General features: G+C 40.8%; 1 protein-coding gene across 1 annotated transcript in view; it reads left to right on the forward strand.

Moving 5' to 3' along the window:
- Window positions 1-21842, forward strand: part of spata17 (spermatogenesis associated 17) — a 43024-nt gene extending 21182 nt beyond the window's left edge. Inside the window, exons 8-10 of the mRNA XM_023425007.2 lie at window positions 5270-5391; window positions 6264-6374; window positions 20941-21842. Of these exons, the coding sequence (XP_023280775.1) occupies window positions 5270-5391; window positions 6264-6330 (189 nt within the window). The 3' untranslated portion in view covers window positions 6331-6374; window positions 20941-21842. The remainder of the gene's footprint in view (window positions 1-5269; window positions 5392-6263; window positions 6375-20940) is intronic.
- Window positions 21843-24923: the final 3081 nt, after the last annotated feature.

Genomic DNA, 24923 nt, shown 5'->3' on the forward strand with positions numbered 1-24923 from the left:
GAGTGGTTGGAAAGTGCTGTTGAGATTTAACAAAATGAATGTAAAAACCAAAGCAGTGAGCTGGATGGGTCTGAAAGACAGATAAAGCTGAAGACTGAATGGGCCTTTTTGATGGAGAACATTTTGACCTGTCACTGTGAAAAAAGGGTGTAAATAATGAAATTAATGATGACTGAATTCAGTTTAGCTGCTTCAGTTTCAGGGTCCTGCTGGCTCACTGTCACACTGTCATAGCTCATTGGGACTCTTGAATAGAACCAAGCAATCGTTAATATTATTTGTAACATCTGTGTTTTTCCAACAATAACCAGCCAAAATGTCTGCTGTGAAAAACACCTGTAAATTCAGTCTTTATATCAAATCTGCTTTATTTTTAATGGAGCTGTAAAGCAGTGCAGCAGTTGAAATGGAGCTGATTGAAGAGTTCTTTCAGTTGCTGTCAATTGAGTATTCATCTACGTACAATCTATCATAGTCCAGGCATGTGTCTGTGGCTATGTGTTGAATTTGAATACTTTTCATTTCTTTATTGTCATTGTACCTGGTATATGCAACGAAATTCAGGTGCAATACCTGAGTGCAACTCTTACAATTATAAAGAATACATAAAAGTACAAGAATAAGTAAAAAAGAATAAGAATTATTTAAAAAAACAAATAAAACTATACATACAACTTATATACAAGACTCCTACACACACACACACACACACACACACACACACACACACACACACACACACACACACACACACACACCATGGATACACACACATGCTTACGTATGCGTATATTAGATACATTAGATATAATAGATATTGCATATCGGTATTGCACAGGATATGTATTGCACGGAGGTTGTTATTGCAAAGGATAAGTATTGTTTATGGGGGGGTGGTTTTTCAACACAAGGTTTAGTGTGGTAATGGCCTTGGGGTAGAAACTGTTCATTAATCTTGTGGTGAGGGGTTTGATGGACCTGTAGTGCTTTCCTGAGGGCAGAAGGGTAAACAAATGATGGGCAGTTTGAGATGGATCTTTTAAGATGCAGGATGTTTTCCGCAGACAACAGGAGCCGTAGATGTTTTCCGACGCTGGTAGATGTCTGTCGTGATCTTCTGGGCTGTGTTGATGACTCTCTGCAAAGCCTTCTTTTCAGCCTTGGAAATGTTGCCATACCACACAAGCATCCCATGTGTCAGGACACACTCAATGGAGCAGCAATGGGAGGACTCAGCCGTTGTGGCATGTTAACTTTCTTAAGTGTCTTTAGAAAGTAAATTTGCTAGTGTGCCTTTCTGTGGGTGCCTAGCAACCTGAAACTGGAGACTCTTGTGTGTCTACTCTTTCTCTGTCTATGTACAGTGGGGGATGGTCATCTTGTTTTCTGCTGAAGTCAATGACAAGCTCCTTTGTATTTTTGGTGTAGAGTACCAAGTTGTTTTCTGAACACTGGCTTGTTAGCTTCTGTTCCTCCTCCCTGTACGTGACTGTTCGCCTTCAGTGATCCACCATTGTTGTGTTTTTTGCAAATTTAAGTATTGTGTTTTATGAATTTGTATGCTGTCATAGGTGTATGAAGAGTAGAGGAGGAGGCTCAGCACACAGCCTTGTGGAGCTCTTGTGTTTAGTAACAAGGTGGAGGACTGGCGGGGACCCATCCTGACTGATATGTTGTGTTCAAGCTGTTAGGATGTTGTGTTCAAAGCCTAGGTCGCACAGCTTGGAGACCAGTCTGCTGGGTAGGATGGTGTTGAATGCAGAACTGTAATCCACAAACAACAGCCATGCATGTGCTACCCATTGTTCTAGGTGTTGCAATACGGTGTGGAGGGCAATGCCAATGGCATCATCTGTTGATCTGTTCCTCTGCATGCATATTGATGTGAATCCAGGGTGGGTGGGAGAGCAGTCTTGATGTGCTTAAGGAGCAGTCTCGGCAGGCACTTCATGATTATTGGTGTTAAAGCAACTGGTCTGAATTCATTGAGGCAGGTTATGACTGTCTGTTTCAGGACTTACACTGTTGTAGAAGACCTTAGGCATGTAGGAACAATGCACTGTGCCAGGGATGAATTGAAAAATTTTGGGAAGACTCCAGCTAACTCAACAGCACAGTTTCTGAACTCCAGAGTAGCTGCTTTCAGTGTGTTGGTATTACAAAGTATGTGTGTGACCTGTTCTGCAGTCTGTACGATAAGTGTCTGTCTGTTGTAAGCTGGAGCTGGAACAGTGGGCCATATACTTTGCCATGCACAACGGGGATCTGATGTGTCAAACTGGCTCTAAGTCTGTAGCTTATAGGCTGCTTTGGCATCTCTGATGCACCTTTCATGTTACACCTGGCTGCACTGAACAGCTCTATGTTGTCAGACTGGAAAGCCATTTTGCGAGCTTTTAGCATCAGTTGGACATCTTTGGTCCATGGTTTGTTGTTGGAAAAAATACTGATGCATTTTGTGGTGCTGACACAATCTACACAGCTTTCTATGTAAAACAAAATATTGGAAGTGTAGGTCTTAGCGTCTTCATCTGCAAAGAGGTCCCATTGCATTTAAAACAGTACTGTAGCTGCTCAGAAACTCCCTCAGGCCATACTTGTATATCCCTGGCAGGTGTTTTGACCATGTTGGTAAGAGTTTTGTATGCTGGACTTCAAAACAGGGATAGGTTGTCCTCCTTTCGAATTGTTGGGTTGAGTCACGTTTCTGTAATAACACAGCAGTCCTGTATGTTCTTCTCTATAGATATGATAAGTTCCAGCTCTTCCATTTTGTTGGCCAGTGATTTTGCATTTGTGATTAAAACACTTGGCAGTTTGTGGAGGTTTTTGCGAGTGTTTCCTTAGCCCAGCATGTATTCTGGCTTGGCAACCCTGCTTTTGCTTCCTTCGCTGCCTTAGTTGCTTTCAGGGTGGGAAGTTCATCCACAGAGATCCCGGCGATCTGACAAGCTCTGTCGGGATGTTGTAGTAGTTTAAATTATCAATGTTAAAAACCACAACCACTGCACATCGAACTGATGTTTAATAGTTCATGTCGAGTGTATGATATGTTAACTGATGCATACATAGCACTCAATAATAAATAAACTAAAAGAATACTAATGAAAAAGCGCCAGGAGTGTTGACTCGCTGGACATACGTGTGCCGCCATGTTGCATAGCACATGTGTCAATGTAGGTCTGTGATTTTGTGCATGCATATGTGTGTGTATGTTAATGATTTGATGAGGAGCCATTTCAGCATTTGTGTTATTTACGCTCTGTAGCTCTTTATGGCAAAGTGCTTTCCCTATTATTAGTTTCTAGTAATGTAAAACATAAGTGAGCAGAAATGAGGCGTGGATTTGTCTCATTTTATTAGCTGTACTTCACACACATGCACACAGACAGCTGGCTGTAGTTAGGGTGAGTTCATTAATGGTGTCAGGAAAGTCTCCTTGTCCTGACATGGAGAAGAATACATTATTTATCTATATTTATACATGTCTGTCTCTCTCTGTCTCTGCCTCCCTGTGTTTCTTTGTTGTGTATGTGTGATTAGTGTAGGAAGCCCCCCGCCTCTTTCCCTGGTGTGATAACTATCTAGTGGTGATGGATAAGGTTGAGGTGCTGGCTGTGGAAGTGGTCAGGCCAGGCCACTGATCCCATGGCGATAGGAGCAAGGACAGGGTCCCTGTCCTTCCCTCTATCTCTCCCCCCTCATCCTCCCTCCTTTTTTAACACCAAACAACAACTGAAGGTCACCTCAAACAAGGCAACAACATTTAAGTTAATCTGCACTACACAAAGTTTATACATCATTCTCAGAAAAGAGCGTACATACAACCACAAGTTAGAGTAATGCATGTTTAGATGAGGCAGTTTCTTATTCTTCTCCAGACACCTAAAAGTTTCAATACGCGTTTGGTATTAACTGAAAAATGTCTTGCATGTTGGATTATTAGCATTTCACACAACTAGTGGATAGTGAAAACAGCATCCCTGCTATTTGTCCAAAACTAGAAAGTATAAACATAATTTAGCGTTGATTTGGAAAATGTTTGCCTTTACTTTTAAAAGGCAGTAACCATTTTATTGAAAATGTTTCAACATGTATCCAATGTCTTTCATGCAATTGTGTGACAATCACGATGAAGTCTTCAGGGGACGCAGGGGGGAGTAAGGTTAGGCATGGAATGGTACAAAAACTTCTTCCTAAAAACGACTTGTCTTTGTCTTTGCAACTTTGATGTATCAGTAGACATCAGAAACATATCACTCCAGGGAAGGAGCCACAATGTCAAGTAGATGTACAAGGAATAAAATGACAGACAGCTTTTTCAAGTTTAACTGACTTTTTTGAGATTGCTCCCAAAAATATACATGGAAGTTGCACATCAGTGGGAAGTTAGAGAGGAAACAGGCTGTACATTTCATGCAAATACAATTCAAGCACTCAAAGGAAGAATTACTGATAATGATGATGGTCTTTTATCTTTGTATTTTTACTATTAACAAATCACCAGAAATTAATATTAAATCTCTTAGAGTCTATTATGACTTTTATAGCACTTCATTGTTGTCAGAAATTGTTAAAACACATAAAAAGATAGTCATCATGCTTGTAATCTTTGGAGCATTAAGTGAAATACTTGAAAATGATTTTCTTTTTTATTCTCATTTTATACTAATAAGATTTTTCTTTGTTCCACGTTATTGGTTTCACACAGTGATGACAAAGTTAGATGGCAGGCACAGTGAAATTTTCTTCTATTTTTAAAGTGCCTTTTCCAAGAGATCAGTACTGTGATGATGTTGCTTTGGCACATAAGACAAATCCAAAGAAATGATAAATAAAACGAAACCATAAAAAGGGGGAACAAGGGAAAATAACGCCTGATTAAGCCACTTGTCTTTGAGGCTAATCAGACAAGATAATAGATTAGCAGCTATTTTATCCATCTCTCTCTCTCTTTGTTCCTCCTCTTCCCTCGCTTCATCCCTCCCCTTTACTCTGACTTGTTTGGTTTTATTTTTCAGATGTAATTTTCTTCACTCTGATTTTCTCTCTGTTTCCCCTGCTTCTCTCTTGGCCTCTGTGTCACAGGAGGAGAGATGAAATGGATTGGCCTCTGGTTTTAGCACTAAGCCATAACTACCTGTGAGAGAGGAAACAGAGAAAAAAAAGACAGAGAAAGAGGTGGGGCCTGAAACAGAAGGATACAGTGATCATTATCTGATTCTCCTGTCTGTCTCTGTGTGTGTTGTGGTGGTTGTGGTTATTCCAGGGTCTGTTCAGAGAGCCAGGCGAAGTGTGGGAGCAGCGTGTACGTTGTCCTGACCTGACATTGCATCTGCAGAACTCTTACACACACCTGGAGGAGACCCAGAATCAGCTACGACAGCACAAGTAAGTAAAACTCAACAGTGGACATGTATACACACGAATAGACACACAAAAAATACCCACACAGAAAATTAGACTATTAAGGCATTCTCATATACACCCACACATACATGAACATAAACTATAAGTGTTTCATAAAAGCTTTTCTGTAATTATTAGATTTTTTTTCTTTCATATATAGCAAGGCATGCAGTGACATACTTGTGAACACATACACAAGTGAGTACATGTATATTGTATGAACTCAACACAGTCACTGGCAAATTCATGCAACATTAAGTAGCTAATGGACATATCCTTATTATGAAAACTAATGGGTGTATGCCATTTGATTGTTTTAAGACCACTTCATACTGTGTTTTATTTTTCTTAATAAACAGTGCCACAGTATCTCCCTGCTTTATTCAAGGCTTGTATTAGTTTTAATTAATGATTGTGCATGTGTAGGGTGTGTTTATCTTCACTAAAACACTATAACCTCATTACCATTCAGGATAATCTACTCAGTCATGTGTGTGTGTGAGGTACTGTTATTAACTGTTACTAACCCTCTGTTTGATCTGTCTCACACAATAATTTCCCCGATTACAGTACAAAAGACCACCCAGTTTTCTTGTCACTCTAGCCTTTTTCAGTCCTTTGTCCCACTAAAATCAAATGACTAAATAGAATTTTATGAAGAACCTTGCACATCTATCTTTTAACCCTGTGCCTTGTCAGTGTCTTTTGTTTTGTTTTTGTGTTTGCTGCATTTTCTGCATTTTCTGCATTTTCTGCATTCTTGATTCATGCTCAATCCAATGGCTATTTTAGCTGAACTTAAACCTTTATGACATTCAACTTCTTTTTGTTGTGTCTTGCCATTTGCCAACCAGAGGAGGAACAGGAAGTGTGCTCCACCATCTGAGCCACAGCAGCAATTCCTTTACACAGCTAGCCTAGGTCAAGAGCTTCAGACAGTAGATTCCACACTGACTCCAAAGGAGGTAGGTTGAAAACTACAAACACGAACATCATTCTTGTTATTATTATTATTATTATTATACATTTAATTATCGGGTATATGTATATGTACCTAAGTGAAGTCATCATTAGAAATCACACTCCTAGCCATCACGCTGTGCTGAGATGCATAGCTGATGAACGCTTCCTTTCCTGCCTGGCCTCCACACATACAATCTATCAAGGTGAAAAAACATAGATGTAAACCTGCATAAGACCCATTTATACCTGAGTGCTGTCACATTTGATTGAAATTGTTAACCAAAGATCTAGTGAAGAAAGCATATTATAGCTAAAACACACAATTACACAGGACCATATACAGACTGTTTTGTGAATAACGAAGCTATTGTATATCACTTCATTTAAATGAGTTGCTGCAATATTTTTGCTGGAAATTCAATGTGACTGCATGGAAAAAGAGTTTTTTTTCTTTACTGGTCACCTCATGTTAAGGCAACAACCCAAACTATACCTAAACCCTAAACTAAGAGTCAAAAGTCTTTGAGACTGAGAAGCAAAATTAATGGTTGAAAGGGAAAGAACTTCTGTCTAGTAACTACTTTATAGTGTAATTTATTATGATCATACTGTTAAATTGTAGATATCGTTCTCACCGTTTCACTGTTTCAATGTCAGACCTACATTAAACCCAGGAGCTTGGTCATGAGGCCACCTCAGACATCACCTTTCAACCAAAGGCAGACTGATGGCAGTCATGGGTTTATCCTGGGGTAGCCTGGGTTTCGGTCTGAAAGGTATAATTCTCCTCTAAAAGAAAAGAGGAAATGGAGAAGCAGTGCAGCCTAACCCTTTCAACTTGAGTTGCACAAATTTGTCAAAAGTGACAGCAATTTAATAAATCGCCGCTCTCCATCACACGCATATGCACACCCACCTACACACATACACACAATTCCCAGTTATGCCCTCCACTGCCCCCTCTCCATGTATACGTAAATGAGGTATATGCATGGGTGTGTGTGTGAGCGTATGTAAGAGAGAGAATGTGTGTGCGTGGGCCCTGCAGTCTGGTCCAGGCATTAGGTAATTGACTGTGTCTTTGCTCAAGGCCTTTCATGGATCACCGTCCTTTATTAGCTCACTTCCCAGCACACACATACACACATATATGCGCACGCACACACACACAAAGTTCCCAGCAGCTCCACCCCAACCTCTTACCCCCACCACCAGCACCCAGACCCAATTGCCCGGAAACGAGGAGTGAAACAAGAGAGAGAGAGAGGAGCAAGGGAAGGAGGAGAGAGCAGCGACAGGGGAATGAACTAACACGGCCCCAGGAACTGGAGATAAATAAGTATGGGGAGTGAGTGGGCGGGTGAGAGGGGTCTCCTGCAGCTGACAACAGGGGTTGGGGGAGTAGGATCAGTTTTGCTCGATGCATCTATGCTGTATTTGTTTAACACAGTATTGATGGAATGCTTGTAATGTCTTTGTGTTTGACCATGTGTGGTAAATTCAAATTTTCACTTATGCCACTGAAATTGAAGCCAGCAGGGATAATTTGGCTCTCCATTAAAATTAGAAATCGCTTTTTAATTTTGCATGTAGAGTGAGTGAGACTGTCCTGTAAAAAAATCAGCCCATAGGTCGTCTGTGCAAGCAGCTCATTACAACCCAAAGTTTTATTGTTTTTGTCTATTGATGAAAGTAGGGAAGAACTTATCTTTCCTGAAACCTAATCAAGTAATTTTTGTGTGTGAACCTAACCACATTGTGACCATCCATAAATTTAACTGCATGTTTATATTGTAATGATGATGATGAAAGCCTGGTACACTGCTGACAATACACTCTGTGTATTTATTATTGTATCTATGACAACGAAGGTCCAGTCTGGTCTGGTCCAGACTTTTAGGACTTGTTGGGTGAGACTACATTTCAACTTACGTTCAGACATTTGCATTGTATTGCAGGCCTCAACTCAAAGCATCAGCCATCAGTGAACCCTGTTTTTAACTGAACAAATAAACAAGCAGACAAAACATATACTTCGCAGTATGTCATAACTGGAAAGTATGATGATGATGTTTATAAGATAATCTGACTTTTTCTACCGGTACAGATTTTGAAATACTGTTTTATGTCATCACATCATCCCCTCACCCTTGTGGTGTGCATATGCTTGTTGGTAGAGCATCAGATACAAACAATATTGGAATCCGCTTTTCAAAATATTCTTCTGCATCACCTCATCGCAAATGAATGTACGGACAACGCCACCATGCCTCACTCCCCTATGCTGGCTTAACGTGACCTTTCTTTTCTCTATGGTAACTCGGCTGCTGTGTAGGAAGTTGTTGAAGAAGATAATAAAGATAGTGGTGACTGCTCTCAGCTCAGTCATGTCATGCTGCTGTCACTCAGAGCTCATCAGACTTCAGATTTCCCCCCTCTCGTCTCTGTTTGTTTCGCCATCTTTCTGTAGCCCTCTCTACCTCTATTTACTCTCTCTCTTCTCTCGCTGTGGTAATTAGTGCATTAGTCCTATCGTTGGCTTCACCCCCAGCTACAGCAGCAGCCAGCAGAGCTTCTTGTCACAGCTCAGAGGGCCAATGGAGTGGACAGCTCAACCCTGGTACTCATCATCTTCATACCGTGCCCAGCCAGCCTCCCCCCAGCCACATTATCTAGCTATGTTATCCAGCCATGCTCCTAATTATTTTCAAGCCCAGCCACAGCCCTCTCACCCAGCCTCTGCCACATTACCTAGCCCTGCTTGTAATCATCACCGTAAGCATGCTTTAGCCCTCCACACAGCCCGAAGCCTCATCATTAACATAGCCCAGTTTTTTTGTAGTTGTAGACCATAGCTCTCTGGCTTGACCATCACAGCTCTTGGCAGTATGTACACAGCATCCCCAGTCCAAACCAAGCCCTAGAAATAAACCATGACTCCTGGACCTTTATTTACCTTAGCCATCTGTGTCACAGTAAGAAAGGCTATCAATTCAAATGTGGCCCAGTCTGTCAGGACACACACACATATCCACACATAATCACATGACAGTCCCCACCTCTCCAGAAACCCAGTTGCCCTCAGCCTAGGCCATGAGAGGCTGTGTAATTATTGCCCTTTCTCTAGCTCCAATGTGGCCTTGCCTTGGCTTCCCAGTAACAGCTTCATAGACCTCAGACCTCCTCTGCAGCTCTGTCCTTTAGTCATTCACATTCCTCATCACCAGTTTGAAAATTAAAATCTCTCATCAAGAATTTTACCTCTCAAATTTACTGTTTTTGTCATACCAACAAAGTGATGCTAGTTAAGCTTACGCATGTGGTTGACCTAAATGGGTGAACATGTGTCATCAAAGTTGGCTTTGCAATCATCCTCTGGACCAGGGTGTAATGTGGGTGTCACTCTACACAGCTCTTGTTAGCGGGTGTGTCTATCTGGGATGAGAAATCAATTTAAAGTTATGACAGTTAACTGACATGTAACTGACTAGTTTAAAAAAAGTGAAATTTAGGGAGCGATAGAGAGAAATTATGAGGGAGTGGGTGAGGAAGAGAGAGTAAATATGTATAAGAGAGAAAATTATCTTCATTCAGTCTTGAATTGATATAATTGACTATAAGTCTGTGTAATTCTATGGTTCAACAATAATGGTTATGCATATGGATCTTCTGTTGTAGAATGGATACCACTGACAACCAGAGATTAACCTTATGACAGCAATCTCATATATAGGTAAAACATTTTGAAACAAAGTGAACATGTTCAATTCCTTATAAACACAGACTTTGTTTTTTATGTTTTAGGATCAATTAACCATTGTAACAGGAAACACTGGAACAACTGTGTTCTCAAGGTCAAACTAATCGTGTGCTTTATGCCACTTTATACAATATCATTTTGTTATTGTCTTAAATCGTACTGAATGGCTAAAACGACAGTGTTATATTAAGGTAATCAAACATCTCACTGAACAATAGCCAGAATATGAAATACTATATGAATTGTTTGTTTTTAGGGAAGGCTATGAAAAGGTTTTGTGAGCGAACAGTGTGTGAACCTCTTGAAGTTGGAAAGTTTAATTAATACAGCCAAACTGTAATGTTCATTGTGAGAGAAAATACTCAAAGGTTTTAGCTTCTGCACCAGCTAAATACACCAGCAAAGACAAATTTCAAATGCAGATATGGGAAAGCCCTCTCTGTCCATGCTAATTTTGTGGTTGTGTTATTAGCCATGTCACCAGCGGTACTGCCTGTAACCAAAGAGGATAGCTAATTAGGAGGCTACGTGCTAATCAAGTACACTACAGTGAGTGGTCACGTCTGTGTCTGTCTATGCTCCAAGCCTTTCCTTCCCCTCGCATTAGACTGACACCCATCACAACTTTCAAAAGCTAGCATCTGAGCAGAACCAACGCACATGAATACACACTAAAACGCACGTTTGCACAGGCTACCTGTTCTACAGAACACATGCACATAGACATATACAATCACACGTATACACATTAATTCATGCATATAACAAAAACCACCACGATAGCCCACCCACATAGACTCTTTAATGTTACCCCAGTATTGTCCTTGTTACCTCCTCTCGCCACAACACACACTCAAACACACACCCCTTCTCACACCACAGTCTCCTCCCAGCTACTCTGGTGTGGCTTTATGATTGTCATTATTGTGTTGTGGGTACAAAGCTTCAGGCAACGGGGACAGGAAAAGTGTGTCTACACACATACACACATACTGGCTCACTCTTAATGGCCTCAGCCGTAATGTATCACCGTGATGCATACAACTGATGTATGAGGGATCTTTTTAATGGGAACAGTGTTCATTAGCAATTAATACCTAAACTGAAATAGGCCACAAGTAGAGACAATGGAATTAGGTGGGGCAGGGGCAGCAAATGTGTGAACCCGTATGTCTCCACCTTTTATGTGTGCGTCTGTGTATGTATTTCATATGTTATCATGTCCATCCATCTATCCAGCTCTGCTGCATTAGTGTCCAGGTTACTGCAGTGAGAGAGAAAGAACGCTAATTCTCCATAACCATTTTACGGCGTGTGTAAAACTCTGCAGCCCCTTCATTTGCACAGCCGTAAAACATTCCCCCTGCCACACTCCTTCCTACTCATGACCTCGGATTTATCAATTAACCCAACACTTCGCTTCCATTATGGTGGCATTTTGCACTGTGAGGCCTGCATACAGAGTAACGATGAGGGCCGAGTGCACACAGTGTGATATTAAATGGACAGTCGCAATCAAATGATTAGCAGTCATATTTTGGTGTGACTTAAGAGAATGAATGACATTAGACTTTATTATTTATGTTCAAAGCTGTTGGACCCGACTTGACCAGATTAACTTGGGTCACTTCAGACCAATTTTTTTACTTAATTGTATGAATTTGTGTCAAGTGCCTGTTTAAAACTAATAAATAAAAAAACGGCGATGCCAAATTATCATTTAAAATATTCACAACTTCTGCCCTGAGTAGAAAGTCTAGATTTGTGATTTTAGGCTTGAATGCACCTTAAGGCCGAAGTCAAGGCCTCTCCACTCCAAGTCTGACACAAATTTATAAAATGGAAAACAAAATAAACCAATAACAAAGCAAATAAAAAATGAATTGAGAATTAAGTAACTATTTTTACACAGAAGAGGTCTGGTGTTTTTTTAAAGCAATTTTTATGTGATCTTTAGTGTTTATTCTAATTGTCTTTAGTGTTGTTGTGAACATTGATAGAACACAGCTAAGAGATAGAGCTAGACAAGTAAATTATTTTAGCCAGAGAAATGTAGTAATTCATTAACTATAACATGAAGTATGGCAGACTCAACTACTAAAATTCAGCTGGGAAATATATATGATATAAGTGTGTTGCATTAGAATACAGAGATAGCATGTTAGTAGTGATCCATAATATTTGCATTGCTCAAAGCATCTTGCCTGATACATGAGTTCTCTATTCCAAACAGAAATTAGTTTTATTATTAGCATATATGTACGGTCATTTGAGAAAAAGCTTTATTTCGGGAAACAACAATAAGCCCAGACAAGATTTAAGATAATACTGTATAAAATGCTTAGTCATCATGGTTATTCTGAGGTGAATTCAAGATTTAGATATTTAGATAGTTTTCTCTCCATGTGCACATGGATGTAAGAGAAAGCAGGCAGACAAGCAGGATAAGGATGTCAATGCTTTAATGGACCGCCTGTCCCTGTGCGGATATGCTCCACTGAACCATACTGTATGTAGTGTGGTATAATCACTGCCTATCTCTATCTCTATCTATCTCCTGCCATCACTCTTTCTTTCTCTCACTGTCTTGTTTATTTGCACACTTGTTCTCTTTTTCCCTGCCTTCACCTGCAGTACCTAGCTGCAACTTTTTTCAGCCCCCCGACCCCCACCCTGTTTCTCTCAAACTATGTGTAGTGTGTGTGTGTGTGTGTGTGTGTGTGTGTGTGTGTGTGTGTGTGTGCTATCAAATAGCTGAGTGCACAATACTCATACAGAGACACACGCAGACTTACTTGAGGAACATGACAGCCCTCTCATACAGCAGTGTGTTGGTGATAGAAGTCAACACTTGCTGTGAAATGCAAATGGATGTGATGAAGCTTCTGCGGAGACGGACACAAAGAGTACAGCAGACAGGATACATAGGCTTACATGTGTGTTTTGCCATCATAAAAGCAAAGGAATACATTTTCAAATTGCTGGTCTATGTGGTAGGGTTATTCTCTTACGTTGCCTGTGAATGCTTACTGTTCTGTTTGTCCTGAGGAATTTTTGTCTGTCTTGTTTTACTTTGAACTCATTTTATAATTATTGATAATGAGATTTCCCCTCATTCTTTTATTTATTTTTCTATTTTGACACTACCCTTTTATACAGCCTGTTCAAGTCGCGAATGTTGCACCTTTATTCTGCCTCGCTGTTCTGTATGAAAGGTACAAACTGAATTGGGGGTGGGGGGGTGGGGGGTTGGTTTTTTCAGCAATAAGCTGGCAGCAGTGGTGGACAAAGCCAGATCGACATTGGTGTAAATGGGAGAGGTGACATGGTAGGACAGACGCAAACACTGTTGTGTTACATGTCACACCTGGAATACCAGTGTACTGTCTAAAATAACACACTGGAATGGAATGATGGGGTCTTCTTAACGGCAATATAGCGGGATCTCTGTTTAAAAGAGACAACTGTGTGTGGGAACATTGTCTTTCCAATGTGTGCGTTTGTGTTTTGTATACTTTGTTTTGTGCACTTGGTACGCAGCCTGGTGTTTATGTGAAAGCCACTCCTTTACCTATGCTATTAAATGGTTGATATATAGGCGTGTGTGTATGTCTGTGTGTGTCTTATTGCAGGCTCATATGGTCAGCACAGGGAGTGTGTGTGTGTGTGTGCGTGTGGGTGGTTCGGGTGGCAATGGGATCTGGAAAGGGAAGCAATCACAAACACTTAAACCTGCAAATGGCCTTGATGTCCTGTGCTAAGCAGCCTGTGTTGACTGATGAGCCTGTTAACCCTGGCTGAAACAACTCCAGCACAGGGGATTAGACAGCAACGCTGGTCCCGTCTGTTCCTGGACCATTTTGCATGGGAATTGTGCATATTTAATCTAAGGTGTTCTGAGGTGCAAAGACAAGCCCCCCTCTTCTCCCTTTCTCATTATAGATGTGTAATAGCACCCTGAGGCGGGAGGGGCCTTAATTCACCAGCCCTAGCCCCAGTCTTAATCTTACCCTCAGTCTCAGCCCCCACCTTCCCCCAGAGTCTACTGTCAACCCAAATCAAAGTCCTAGTCCCAGCCCTCTTCCCAAGCTTTGTCTCTCCTAGTCCTTTCCTACTGTATGCCTTAAGGTGCCAGTATGCTTCAACCAAAGTGCTTATCAGATGGTCAAATAGTGTTCGTAACCCCCTCTCCACTTCTGACGTCAGAACTGAGGGATGGGTCTAACAAATTTATGTAAGTTTGCGAAACCGATAACCCAACAAGCATGACCACTTTACACATAAATTGGCCTCACATTTGTGTCACTTGTTCATGTGAAAAAAACTTGTACAACACTCCAAGGAAATATTTTGCAAAGTGATGGTGTTTTGTCCCGTCTTAAAGCATGGCCATTTGGAACTGCTATCTACGCTGTTGCCTCCAAATGTGTTTGTTTCCAGAATACCCCAGCCTTCAGCCTAGCCTAGAAATATGAGGCAGAAAGTCCAATCTGAATAACACGTTAATCGTTTGAAGGCTTAACAGATACCAAAACACTGCACAACAGTTTGTGAGGTAAACAGTAAAAATGCATCCACATTACAGTCATATACCAGGAATGTATTGGATGACATCACATGAAGTTGCAGTAGCAGTTGAACCTGGTTCACCTTTTTGACAGAGGAGACTGTTTTTTTGCCAAAGTTGATGGACTGGCTCTTTTCTAAACGATAGGGTTGTGTTTTTTCATGCAGGGTTAGAGTTTGAGCTCAGGGTTAAGGTCTGAGCTCTAGTGGTCAGCTTCCAGTTACCCTCTCCCAAACCAGTCATCTACATTTATATAGTACAGAACAGAGTAGCTTTGTATGGATAAGTTTTTTATGTATTACACTGCAAATGGTATTAGCACTAACTGAAAAATCCTCTAGTATGTCAAGCTTAACTCAGGCCTGAAAATGTATCCCCAAGTGTATCCCAAACAAAAACTGACTCGATCCGTGCATGACATTATTTATAAAAAGAAGACAAAATGAAAATCCAATCTTTTGCAAACAATCATAATCATCCATACACCCTTGCCATTGCATACTAGCTCTATTTTTTCAACCAAATCCTCCCCCTGTTGCACCTGCAGTGCCATTACTGCTGGGCTTTACAATATATCCTACTACTTGAAGAACAGGAACTGGCATATGTTGGAAGACAGTGGATAAAATTCATGAAGCAGGAGTGGGGTTTGGTAGGAAAAATTGACTTATTTTTGGACCCACTTCATTCATGGTGCTGTGGAAAGGTGAGGTCAATAAAGATGTTAAGTTATGTTAATAGATTCACATGGGGGCTGCGTTTTTGGAATGGTGATGGATGACTGTTTTCCTGTCACTCTAGCCAGACACTTGCCCACTGTAGCCACTCATTCCTTCGGTATTTGTGTCCTTGTCTCGAGTTGCTGCTGCCGCTTTTTGTTTAAATGGTTTCTCTCTTTTTTTCTTCATGTTGCATTAGTTGTGAATTCTGCATCCGTTCCCTGATTAATGCGATTGAGTGTCAATGACAAGAGCTCTCTGAAGCATCTATCTGTCTAATTCCATCTATCACTCCATCTCACTCTCTCTTCCCTCTCATCCCCTTCTAATCCAGCCAACACTTCTCTCTGCAGGACAGAACAATTAATGTGCCCTCTCATTTACTCGCTCTCTTACCCTTATGTTTTCTTTTTTCCCTTCATATTCCTCTTCAAACAATGTTGCTTGTCTTGCATCGCTTGCGCATCATATTACTACCTTATGGGAGAAAACTATGTGTAGAGCATGTGTTTGTGTGTGTGTGTGTGTGTATGTGTGTGTGTGTATGTGTGTGTGTGTGTGTGTGTGTGTAGGTGCATGTGTGCATGTAAGAGGGACCCCATGCTGTGTGTGTAATTTCTTGTTTGTACATGGTTCCAAACATCTTTGGCCACTGCAGATCAGGGGAGAGATATATAGAAAGACAGAGAGGTTGAACAAGACAGGAAAAGATTGAGAGAAAAGGAAAGAGAGGGGGGAGATGGGAAAAACAGGATGATAACAAAAGCAGCTCGGATTTCACAGACGCATATTTCATCAATCATGTGAATAAGTCGTGGTGATTATGCATGGCGGTGGCAGGCCGAGGGGGGGCTGATTACCATACACCATAAAGGCTGCTTTCTTATCTCACACACACTGATTAGTTTCTGTCTGCCGATAGCCTCTCACTCCTCGCTCTTTCTCTCTCTCACACGCACACACACACACAGGCACTCATGTGTAGCTCTGGCATACACATACATAGAAACACAAGCATGCACACACACACTCACAAATGCATAGACATAATACTGTTAAAATCATCGGTAAATTGGTGGCAGTGGGCGAGCCCCAAGCCAGATGAGAAAAGTTCACTGTTCTTCTCATTGCTAACTGGTTTTACTTAATCAGGAGTCTTCTTGGATCTTGGAGAACTGAACACTTCTCCCAAAAATGTACATTAGAGGTTTAGAATAGCACAAATGACAACCAAGTATGTTTTGCAAGCAATTTAAGAAGAAGGCAGTCAAGCTGAAAAAAAAAAAGTTCTCATGCCGCCACACTGTTGGGAGAGGCACCAAATTAGATTTTGAAATGGCTCCTTTTGTGGTGTGGTGTGAAAACCATGTTCCAGCAAATTTTCTGCTATTTCTGCCAAATATTCCAATGCTCATTTTTTATTTCATGATTCCAGTGTGCAGGAAACTGAGTAACAATCCACCATAAAAAAAGACCGTTATTTCATATCTTAAATTAAGGTTCTTTCAAAAAAAAGTAGAAGCATGCACAATAGGCCTTTTATACCTTTGCAGCTGAAATTTATACCAACATATATGTTGTCTACTTTTTCTTAGTTTTTTCTTTGTTGTTGTTGTACTGAGTTGTCACTATTAAGCTGAATCCAAATCATCTTATTATTTCACTCTCCTCCAGATTTGTTGTGGATCTGGTACTCTAGGTCATTTTCCTAGAACTGTGGCCTTTACATGATGCAGAACAAGAGAAAGAGAGAGAGAAAGTGAGACAAGAGGAGGATAAGGAGGTGAGGCTGGAGCAAAATTAGCTACGTATGAAAGGCCTCGCTTTGTGTCTCAACCAGGGAATTATAAATTACTCTTTTCTCTTCTGCTCCCCTCTCTCTCCCTCACTCTGATATATAATGTAAACTAATTTGGTAACCAGGCTGGAGCTGCGTAGCGCTGTCTGAGTGCCTGCATGTGAGAAGTGCGCCTGGGACGCATTAGGGCCTCCTGACAGCGGCCTGGGTGAAATAAGTGAAATTAATGGAGCTCCTTTCATGTCGGACAAGGCCGCGGCACCCCTTTCACGCCGCGTACAGTCACAGAAAAGTCAATACTTTTTTATTACTCCTCGCTTGCCCTACATTCCCCGCTACAAGTGCTCTGCTCACTAATTGGTTTCAGTTTGCAGAGAAAGAGAGAGAGAGGGAGAGGACTCCATCCCAAAGAACACTGAAGCAAATAAATCAATCTCATATTTTTTCTCCCCGCTGTCTTTTTTCATTGAGTAACATCATGGCAGAGAGAGGGAGAGATGAGAGAGAGAAATAGAGGGGAGAGGGAGAGGGTAAATGGTTGGTTAGAGCACGCCTGGTCCCAAGGGAGCATAATGATATCTAGGAGCCTGTTAATGGAGACGAGTGGTTAAAGTGGTCTGGGGCCCTGGCCAGGTCACCCTTGGGGGTTTCTAACCAGCAACTCCACTTCAGTTGGCTGCTTGCGCTCTGGGCTCAGAGGCACAATGGAGCATCCCACCAAAATACAATTTCAGACAAACGCTTTGACAGATTTGTAGAAAATGACATTTAACTCAACTCTGTGTGTGTGTGTGTGTGTGTGTGTGTGTGTGTGTGTGCGTGTGTGTGCGTGTGTGTGCGTGTGTGTGTGCGTGCAGATATGTGGCAAAGTTGAAATAAGTTTTCAAATGCATAAAGGCCTCTGTAGCGACTGATCACATTGTGTTGTGTTGTGTGTATGTGTGTGTGTGTCTTGCTGCACTGACGTCATCTGATTTGTAAAATTATCACAAATATTGTCAGTATGTGTTGTTATATTATGACATGTGCTACTGAATTGTTTACCCATAATTAACACATATTTTTCTAAATAAATAACTGTTTTGAGCAGTTATGAATTTGACTTCTATAGACACTTTATAACTGCATTTTTGCACTTCTGTGTGTTTCTGCAGGTATATACTTGTATAAGTGTGTGTGCATTCATGTGTGTTTGTACTGTATGTATGTGTCCTGTCTGTCAATAGGGTTTTCACTGTTAGGCTAAGCTTAAGTGGCAGTGGGGTTAGCCTCTTTCAGAAGCAGCACAGCCACAAAATGATGTGACACTTTGAACCCCCACCCCACCAGCCCACCACCTCTCAAAACACACACACACCAATCAGCCTCCAGTTGAAGGGAGGTTCCACCAGTCTCGTTTTCTTTCTGCGTCCCAGCTTTCACAGCTCTAGAGTGCGGGCTAGGGTAGGTTTGGGGGGCTACAGCATGTGTGTATGTGTGTGCATGCGAGTTTGTGCATATGTGTGTGAAGAAGCTGTCACACAGGGCTGGCATCACCATCCAGTTTGCCATCTCTTCCTCAGCTTGACAAGTCCCTGCTCTCTACCCTGTGGCTAACACACACACACACACATGCAGACATTATGTCTCTGTCACTGTCTTACTCCTCTTTCACACACACATATCATATGTGAACACACCAATCGCAAACTCCCATGTATTGTTTAAATGCATAAAATGAATAAATTCATGAGCACACACGCTTATTCAGATGCACAGACAAGTATGTGCTGCATATTACACGGTGAGTGTGTGTGACAAAACATGCAGTCTGCGCTGGACAGTGACAGTAACACATCAAATCACATCATTGTTATTGAAAATTGGACCTTACATTTTCAATTTAAACCAGGATTTGCTTCATTTGTTTTTTTGTTTTATTTGTTTGCAAGAGCTTCTATTGTGTTCTTGTGTGTGTGTGTGTGTGTGTGTGTGTGTGTGTGTGTGTGTGTGTGTGTGTGTGTGTGTGTGTGTCAGAGTGAGAGATCTTCTCGGCAGTTGTTGGCGTCAGATCGCGGAGGGGTTCTGTTTGTTACAAGGACAGGCTTGTCCCCGCCCCCAGGCATCGGCATTACGATGATTGTCATGGCGATGGAGTGTGAGTGACAGGCGGGATCACATGTGGTAGCCGGGGAGCAGGAAGCCCGAACCGCCCCAGTCCCTGACATTAGTTTGTCCTTCATCAAAACTTTACACTCGTTTATAACTACTCACTCCCTCTGCTGCAAAATGTCTCTCGTTTACTTGTTTTTTTTTACCATCTGTCTCTCTCATGTTCTGATCTCTCTTTTCCTCTTTTATTTCTGTTTCTCCTGCTCTTCTCTCTCATTTACATTTCATTTAATATTGTTGTATTTCCACTCATCTTTCCCTCCTCATCTCTCTCTTTCTCTCTCCCTCGCTTGCTCTCTCTCCCTCTGCCACTCTCTCTCTCACTCTCTCTCCCTCTCTCATTTACTTCTTAATATCTCTCTCTCTCTCACTGTCTACCTACAGTGCCAAGTTTAAGATATAATTTTTTGGGTTTTTTTTGTGGTTATCGCACAACTTTCCAGGTAATATAAATGATCAGTGGATAGGGCAAATTGAAGAACAGGTCATATCATTTTATACCTATATTCAGACACACACAGTCACATGCACAGTGCATTCCCCAAGCATCCAGGCAGTGTTTTTTTTTTTTTTTTGTCAAGATGTATGTTGATGCAAGCCTGTGTGTGTGTATCTGTACATAAATGCGTGTATATGTGTGCATTTTGGTGAGAGTTACAGCTTTTTGTGCATCACAGCAGAAAAGGAGGTCAGGGTTTGCACGGAGACTCAGGCATTCATCATTAGCCTGCTGCCGCTGCCGGTAATGTTGCCCGTTACAGCCGTGATTAAGAGCCCCGCTTAGTTCCAGCAGCCGGTGCAGACGCACAAACACACGCATATGTGTGGTACCAACTACCAGCTTTGGTACTTTTATTAAAAAAAAATCTCTTTTACACCATCACCCAGGTCAGCATGCGTTCATGCGATTGTGTGTGGGTTTGTTGTTTGGGGGCTGTACTGTACATGGTCTATAACTGCGAGCAGGCTTCAGGGCCTGATGAGAAACCTGTCACAGTCACTCATGAAAAGAGCAATTCACACACACACACACACAAACAAACACACACACACACACACACACACACACACACACACACACACACACAAGATGCAGGAAGTTGCACACAGTCTTGGTCAGTGTATTTGGAAACCATAATGGATGAATGTACACCTTAATCCCCATTACCAAATGCAAAAAACGTAAACTACACCACATTACATTGTGACAGCTCTACTAATTCTAACTAATTCAAACTCACCTGTTAGATTTTCACAATGATTCAGTACATATCCAGCATATATGATGCAAATCCAGCAGATGAGGCACAGAGCCACAAAAAATGTATTCATGTAAATTGAAAGACACAGTCTGCTTTCCCTATTGCACAGGTCATCCCCTAGTTGTCTTTAACTTATGATTGGTTTACAAAATTGAAGTGGGTGACCACTGGTGTTCAGTTTTAATAATCTGTTTAGTGGATTCAGAAAATTGATATTTCAGTTTAATTGATGCTGATTTATCCCATTTTTTCATTTTTCTCTCCATCCCTCCTTCTCTTGTCCTCTCTGCCTTGCCTTGCCTCCCCTCCAGCCGTTCAAGACAGCATTCACCACCTACGTTTTTGATAAGTTCACTTGTCTGTACTCCAAGGCAGTCAGCATTGTGTGATACACCTCCCCCTGGCCTGCGAAAATGAAGAGAAGTACAAATAAAGAAAGGTTTTCCTTATTATTTTGTATTTGTATTTGTATTATAATGTAGCCTTTTTGTTAAAGAAAAACAAACTTCACAGTGTTCTGCTGCCTATTATGTTAATTTTATTGTCCAGGATGTGTGTGTTAGTCACTGAGTGGGAATATGCGACTCAAGCAGGTCTAACCTGGTTTCTGAGATATAGCATGTGTGCCTGCAAGTAGTGATAGTGCCAGCAAAGGAGAAGTTTTCTCATACTATTATACCACTATACCAACGGGCCTGCACAGTTAAGAATGTATTTCTTGGGCCACTGCATACTGCATATTAACATACACATATCACCATATCACAATGCACAGCATAGAATCAGAAATTGAATAGCTGACTGCTTGTTGTGTCGTAGGTCACAGGTCAACACAAAGCAGTGCTGGTACTCAGAGGACACATTTGATGATTTCACAGCTGTTAACTGTTGTTTGTCAATGCAGTCAACAAAATAGTTTATAAACGTTTTTAATTGCTTTAATAAGGTGGTATAGTATTTTAATGATATAATATGGGATGCTATTGGTCATTGATGCTAGATCACACCATAGCTGAAAATGATGATACTGTTTATGTTATGATTTTATGATGAATCTATTATTAGTAATGTACTGTTGAACTGTAGAATAGCTACCCCATGCTAGATTATAAGGATGGCTTGGTGGGGGTCATTTATGACCATAATTAACTTTAAAAAATGGGATTTAGCAACAGCTTAACAGTGTCTAATTACATTGGATAATATAATAAATAAAATGGGATCAACACTGTGAATGGTGAGTTGAATTACTCTACTTTTTTATACCTTTTATTTATCAAGAAAATGTGAACTGATATTGTTTTTCATTATCTTGCGATTTGGAGTTTTCATATAGCAAACAGTAAAATAATTAGGCCTGAAATTAATGATAATTTTCATTATTGATTAATCCATCTGTTAATTTCACAATTATTTGATTGGTCTATGAAATATATGCAAACTGTGAAAAATAGCCATCAAGTGTTCCCAGAGAACTATTCTGACAATTTTCTTGCTTTGTCTGACCAACAGTCCAAAACCCAAATATATTCTGTTTAATATCACATAAGTAAATATTCACATTTGATAGGTTGAAACCAGTGAAAATTTGCCATTTATTGTCTAAAAACAGTTGATTGTCAAAAGAGATTAAATTATTGAGACTAACGCTCAACTTTTGTCTGGAAGTGAAGACTTCAGATGACAACTCCTGCCCCTGGGCCCAGAGGCAGAACTTCCTCATGAAGTTGTCTGTTTTGATGGCGAAGTATTAAGTGAGTTCAAAGTATGTGCTCTCTATAACTCTCTGTCCCTGGCACAGACACGAGGGTTTTACCATTAAATCTTCTTTTTAATTCTCTTACAAAAACTCCACCCTTTCTCTGCCTCTTCATCGTCTTCACTCTTCCCTACACCTGTTCTTCCGTTCTTCCCTTTCTGTCTGTCTCTGCACTCTTCTCCTCTCCCTCCCTTCCATGTTGCTGGCATTCCCCTGGGCCTGTGCTATAAGGCGTGGAAGAGGAGCAGAGACAGAGCATTTAGTAATGGCTTCTTAATGGGCTTGTCGACAGCCACATTAGAGCGCACAGACAGCGGGCGAGGCCGGGCAACGATATGCCAAGCCAGATGCCATGCCAGCTGTGGCACTCCGCTCTCTCACTCACGCTCTCATTTGTAATCACATCTCTCATACGGATGGACGCCATGTGCGTAACGGAGAGAAAGCAGACAGACAGGCATGTCCCCTCCCAGTTCCTGTCAGTATATTCTTTTCATCTGCGCTGGTATGTGTTTTGTCCCTTTTGTTAGTTTCTGTTTTTTACAGCGATGTAGTGGTATGAAAATGCATAGCTAAACTGATCACAAGATCTGAAAAACCAGCTAAAAAGATGTATCTCAGGGCAAGAAACACAAGCCACCCGAGGCACGTACAGATTTGAAACAAACTCCAAGGGTTAGACTTGTTCCTGAAGATACAACAAAGGCAAATAGTACAGTTATTTCATCCACAACATCATTTATTGGCCAACTACCTGGTTCTTCTGACCTACTGAACTTGCTATAGCTCAACCGATTCTGGATTTTTTTTTTTTTAGACCAATATGATATCAATATTTGAGAATCATGAGCAACATGCCTTCACATATAAACAAACATTTTTGATGAGGAACCGTTAAATTTAGTTTACTTATAAGAATCATGACCAAGATGTGTGAGTGGACATTTAATAGTTTTAACCAACATCATGTGTTTACTTTAGGTTTTACTTTCACATGAATTGTTTTAGATTATCTGGCTAAACAGCTGTTTTGTTTACAACCTGTCTGACCGGGCTTTCTGTTCTCTCTGACTTCATTTTTAGCATTGTGAACGTTTTCCCAAATAGCAATTACTTTGGTTACTGTAATGTAACACAGACATAAATTAAACTATGAAAATAAGTTGTTAATCATACAGAATCATTCTTCAAGTTGATTTTCGATCAGATTCTTGGTTATTAAAAGTTCTATGTATATGTCCAGAAGAGACTCGTAGAACATTTTTCAGCTGGTACAACTAAATTAGAAAGATGCTTTAATCTTGCATAATAAACCGATGCAGGAAGGAAAGAAGGAAGTGTGATAAAGGAGTATGATAAAGTAAGGGGAAAATGAAGATAGAGAGAGGGAGGAGTGATTAAATGAATAGATGGATGATTGAATCAATTAATGAATGTTAATGTGCTACAGTGTAACCAGGGACTGGGATGTCATTGCCAAAGGTCTTATAGGTCTCCAGTAGGGGGAGCCATGTGTCAGTGACTCCAGTCTGTGTCAAAGACCTTCATCAGTACAATAGTGTGTGTGTGTGTGTGTGTGTGTGTGTGTGTGTGTGTGTGTGTGTGTGTGTGTGTGTGTTTGTGTGTTTGTGAATGCCAAACCGTGTATGTGCATGTGTTTGTGTGTGTTTATGTATTGGCAGCTGATAGTATTTTAGGAGTTGAAGCCTACATACAGACTGGTGGCCCACAACACCATATCGACAGCTGCCAATTGTCACTTCAATGACTGACAGTTCTGTATTGACGGACGGGACCTGCTGACAGAGAGATGGAGGACAAAACAAGAGGAAACTGAACACCATTGGTGGAGGGTTGGTGGAGGAGAGGAAGAAAAGAGGCTGGCGCAGAACACAACACTGACTGGGACCTATGAAAGTTTCTCAAGGTCATGGTAAGGAGAGAACAGAGAAGAGGGGTGGGAAGGGACATGTCTAACCTGGGTCAGTCTACTATCTGCTCTGTCATGAGGGTGTAGATTTTTTTAAGAAGTTCAACATTGAAAATTGTTTATTTACCAAGGATTCACTTATGCAGCATATATACTGTGTATATATATATATATATATTATAGTAATGGTGATGCTCTATAGCGAAGACTGTTTATGCCATATAGATTCATACTGTGATGTAAAGACATTTTTTTCACCGAATCAAAAACATACAGACCATGTTAACGTCAACTGTGGGAAATACTATATTAATATCATTGAAATAAAACTCATTTTGACTTTGGCCTTTAGGCTTTTTGACTTGTTATACTATAGGGAAAGTGTTAGTGTTGCTAATACCATGCACCTGAAACTGAAACAACTAAACCAAATTCAGTCATCATTAATCTTTTTTATTTACACCTGCACTTTTCTTACTGTGATATACCAAAAGGTCTTCAGTGAAAAAGGCCTAATGATGCATCTCCACCTACAGTAAGAGCATCCTTTCCAAACGAATAACCAAGAGTGTGTTGAGTGCTACAGTACAAATGTTTTGTTTTGT

Source organism: Seriola lalandi, unplaced genomic scaffold (assembly GCF_002814215.2).
Source record: "Seriola lalandi dorsalis isolate HSWRI2012SDOR001 ecotype SW California unplaced genomic scaffold, Sedor1 jcf7180002054763, whole genome shotgun sequence".
Taxonomy (NCBI): Eukaryota; Metazoa; Chordata; class Actinopteri; order Carangiformes; family Carangidae; genus Seriola; species Seriola lalandi.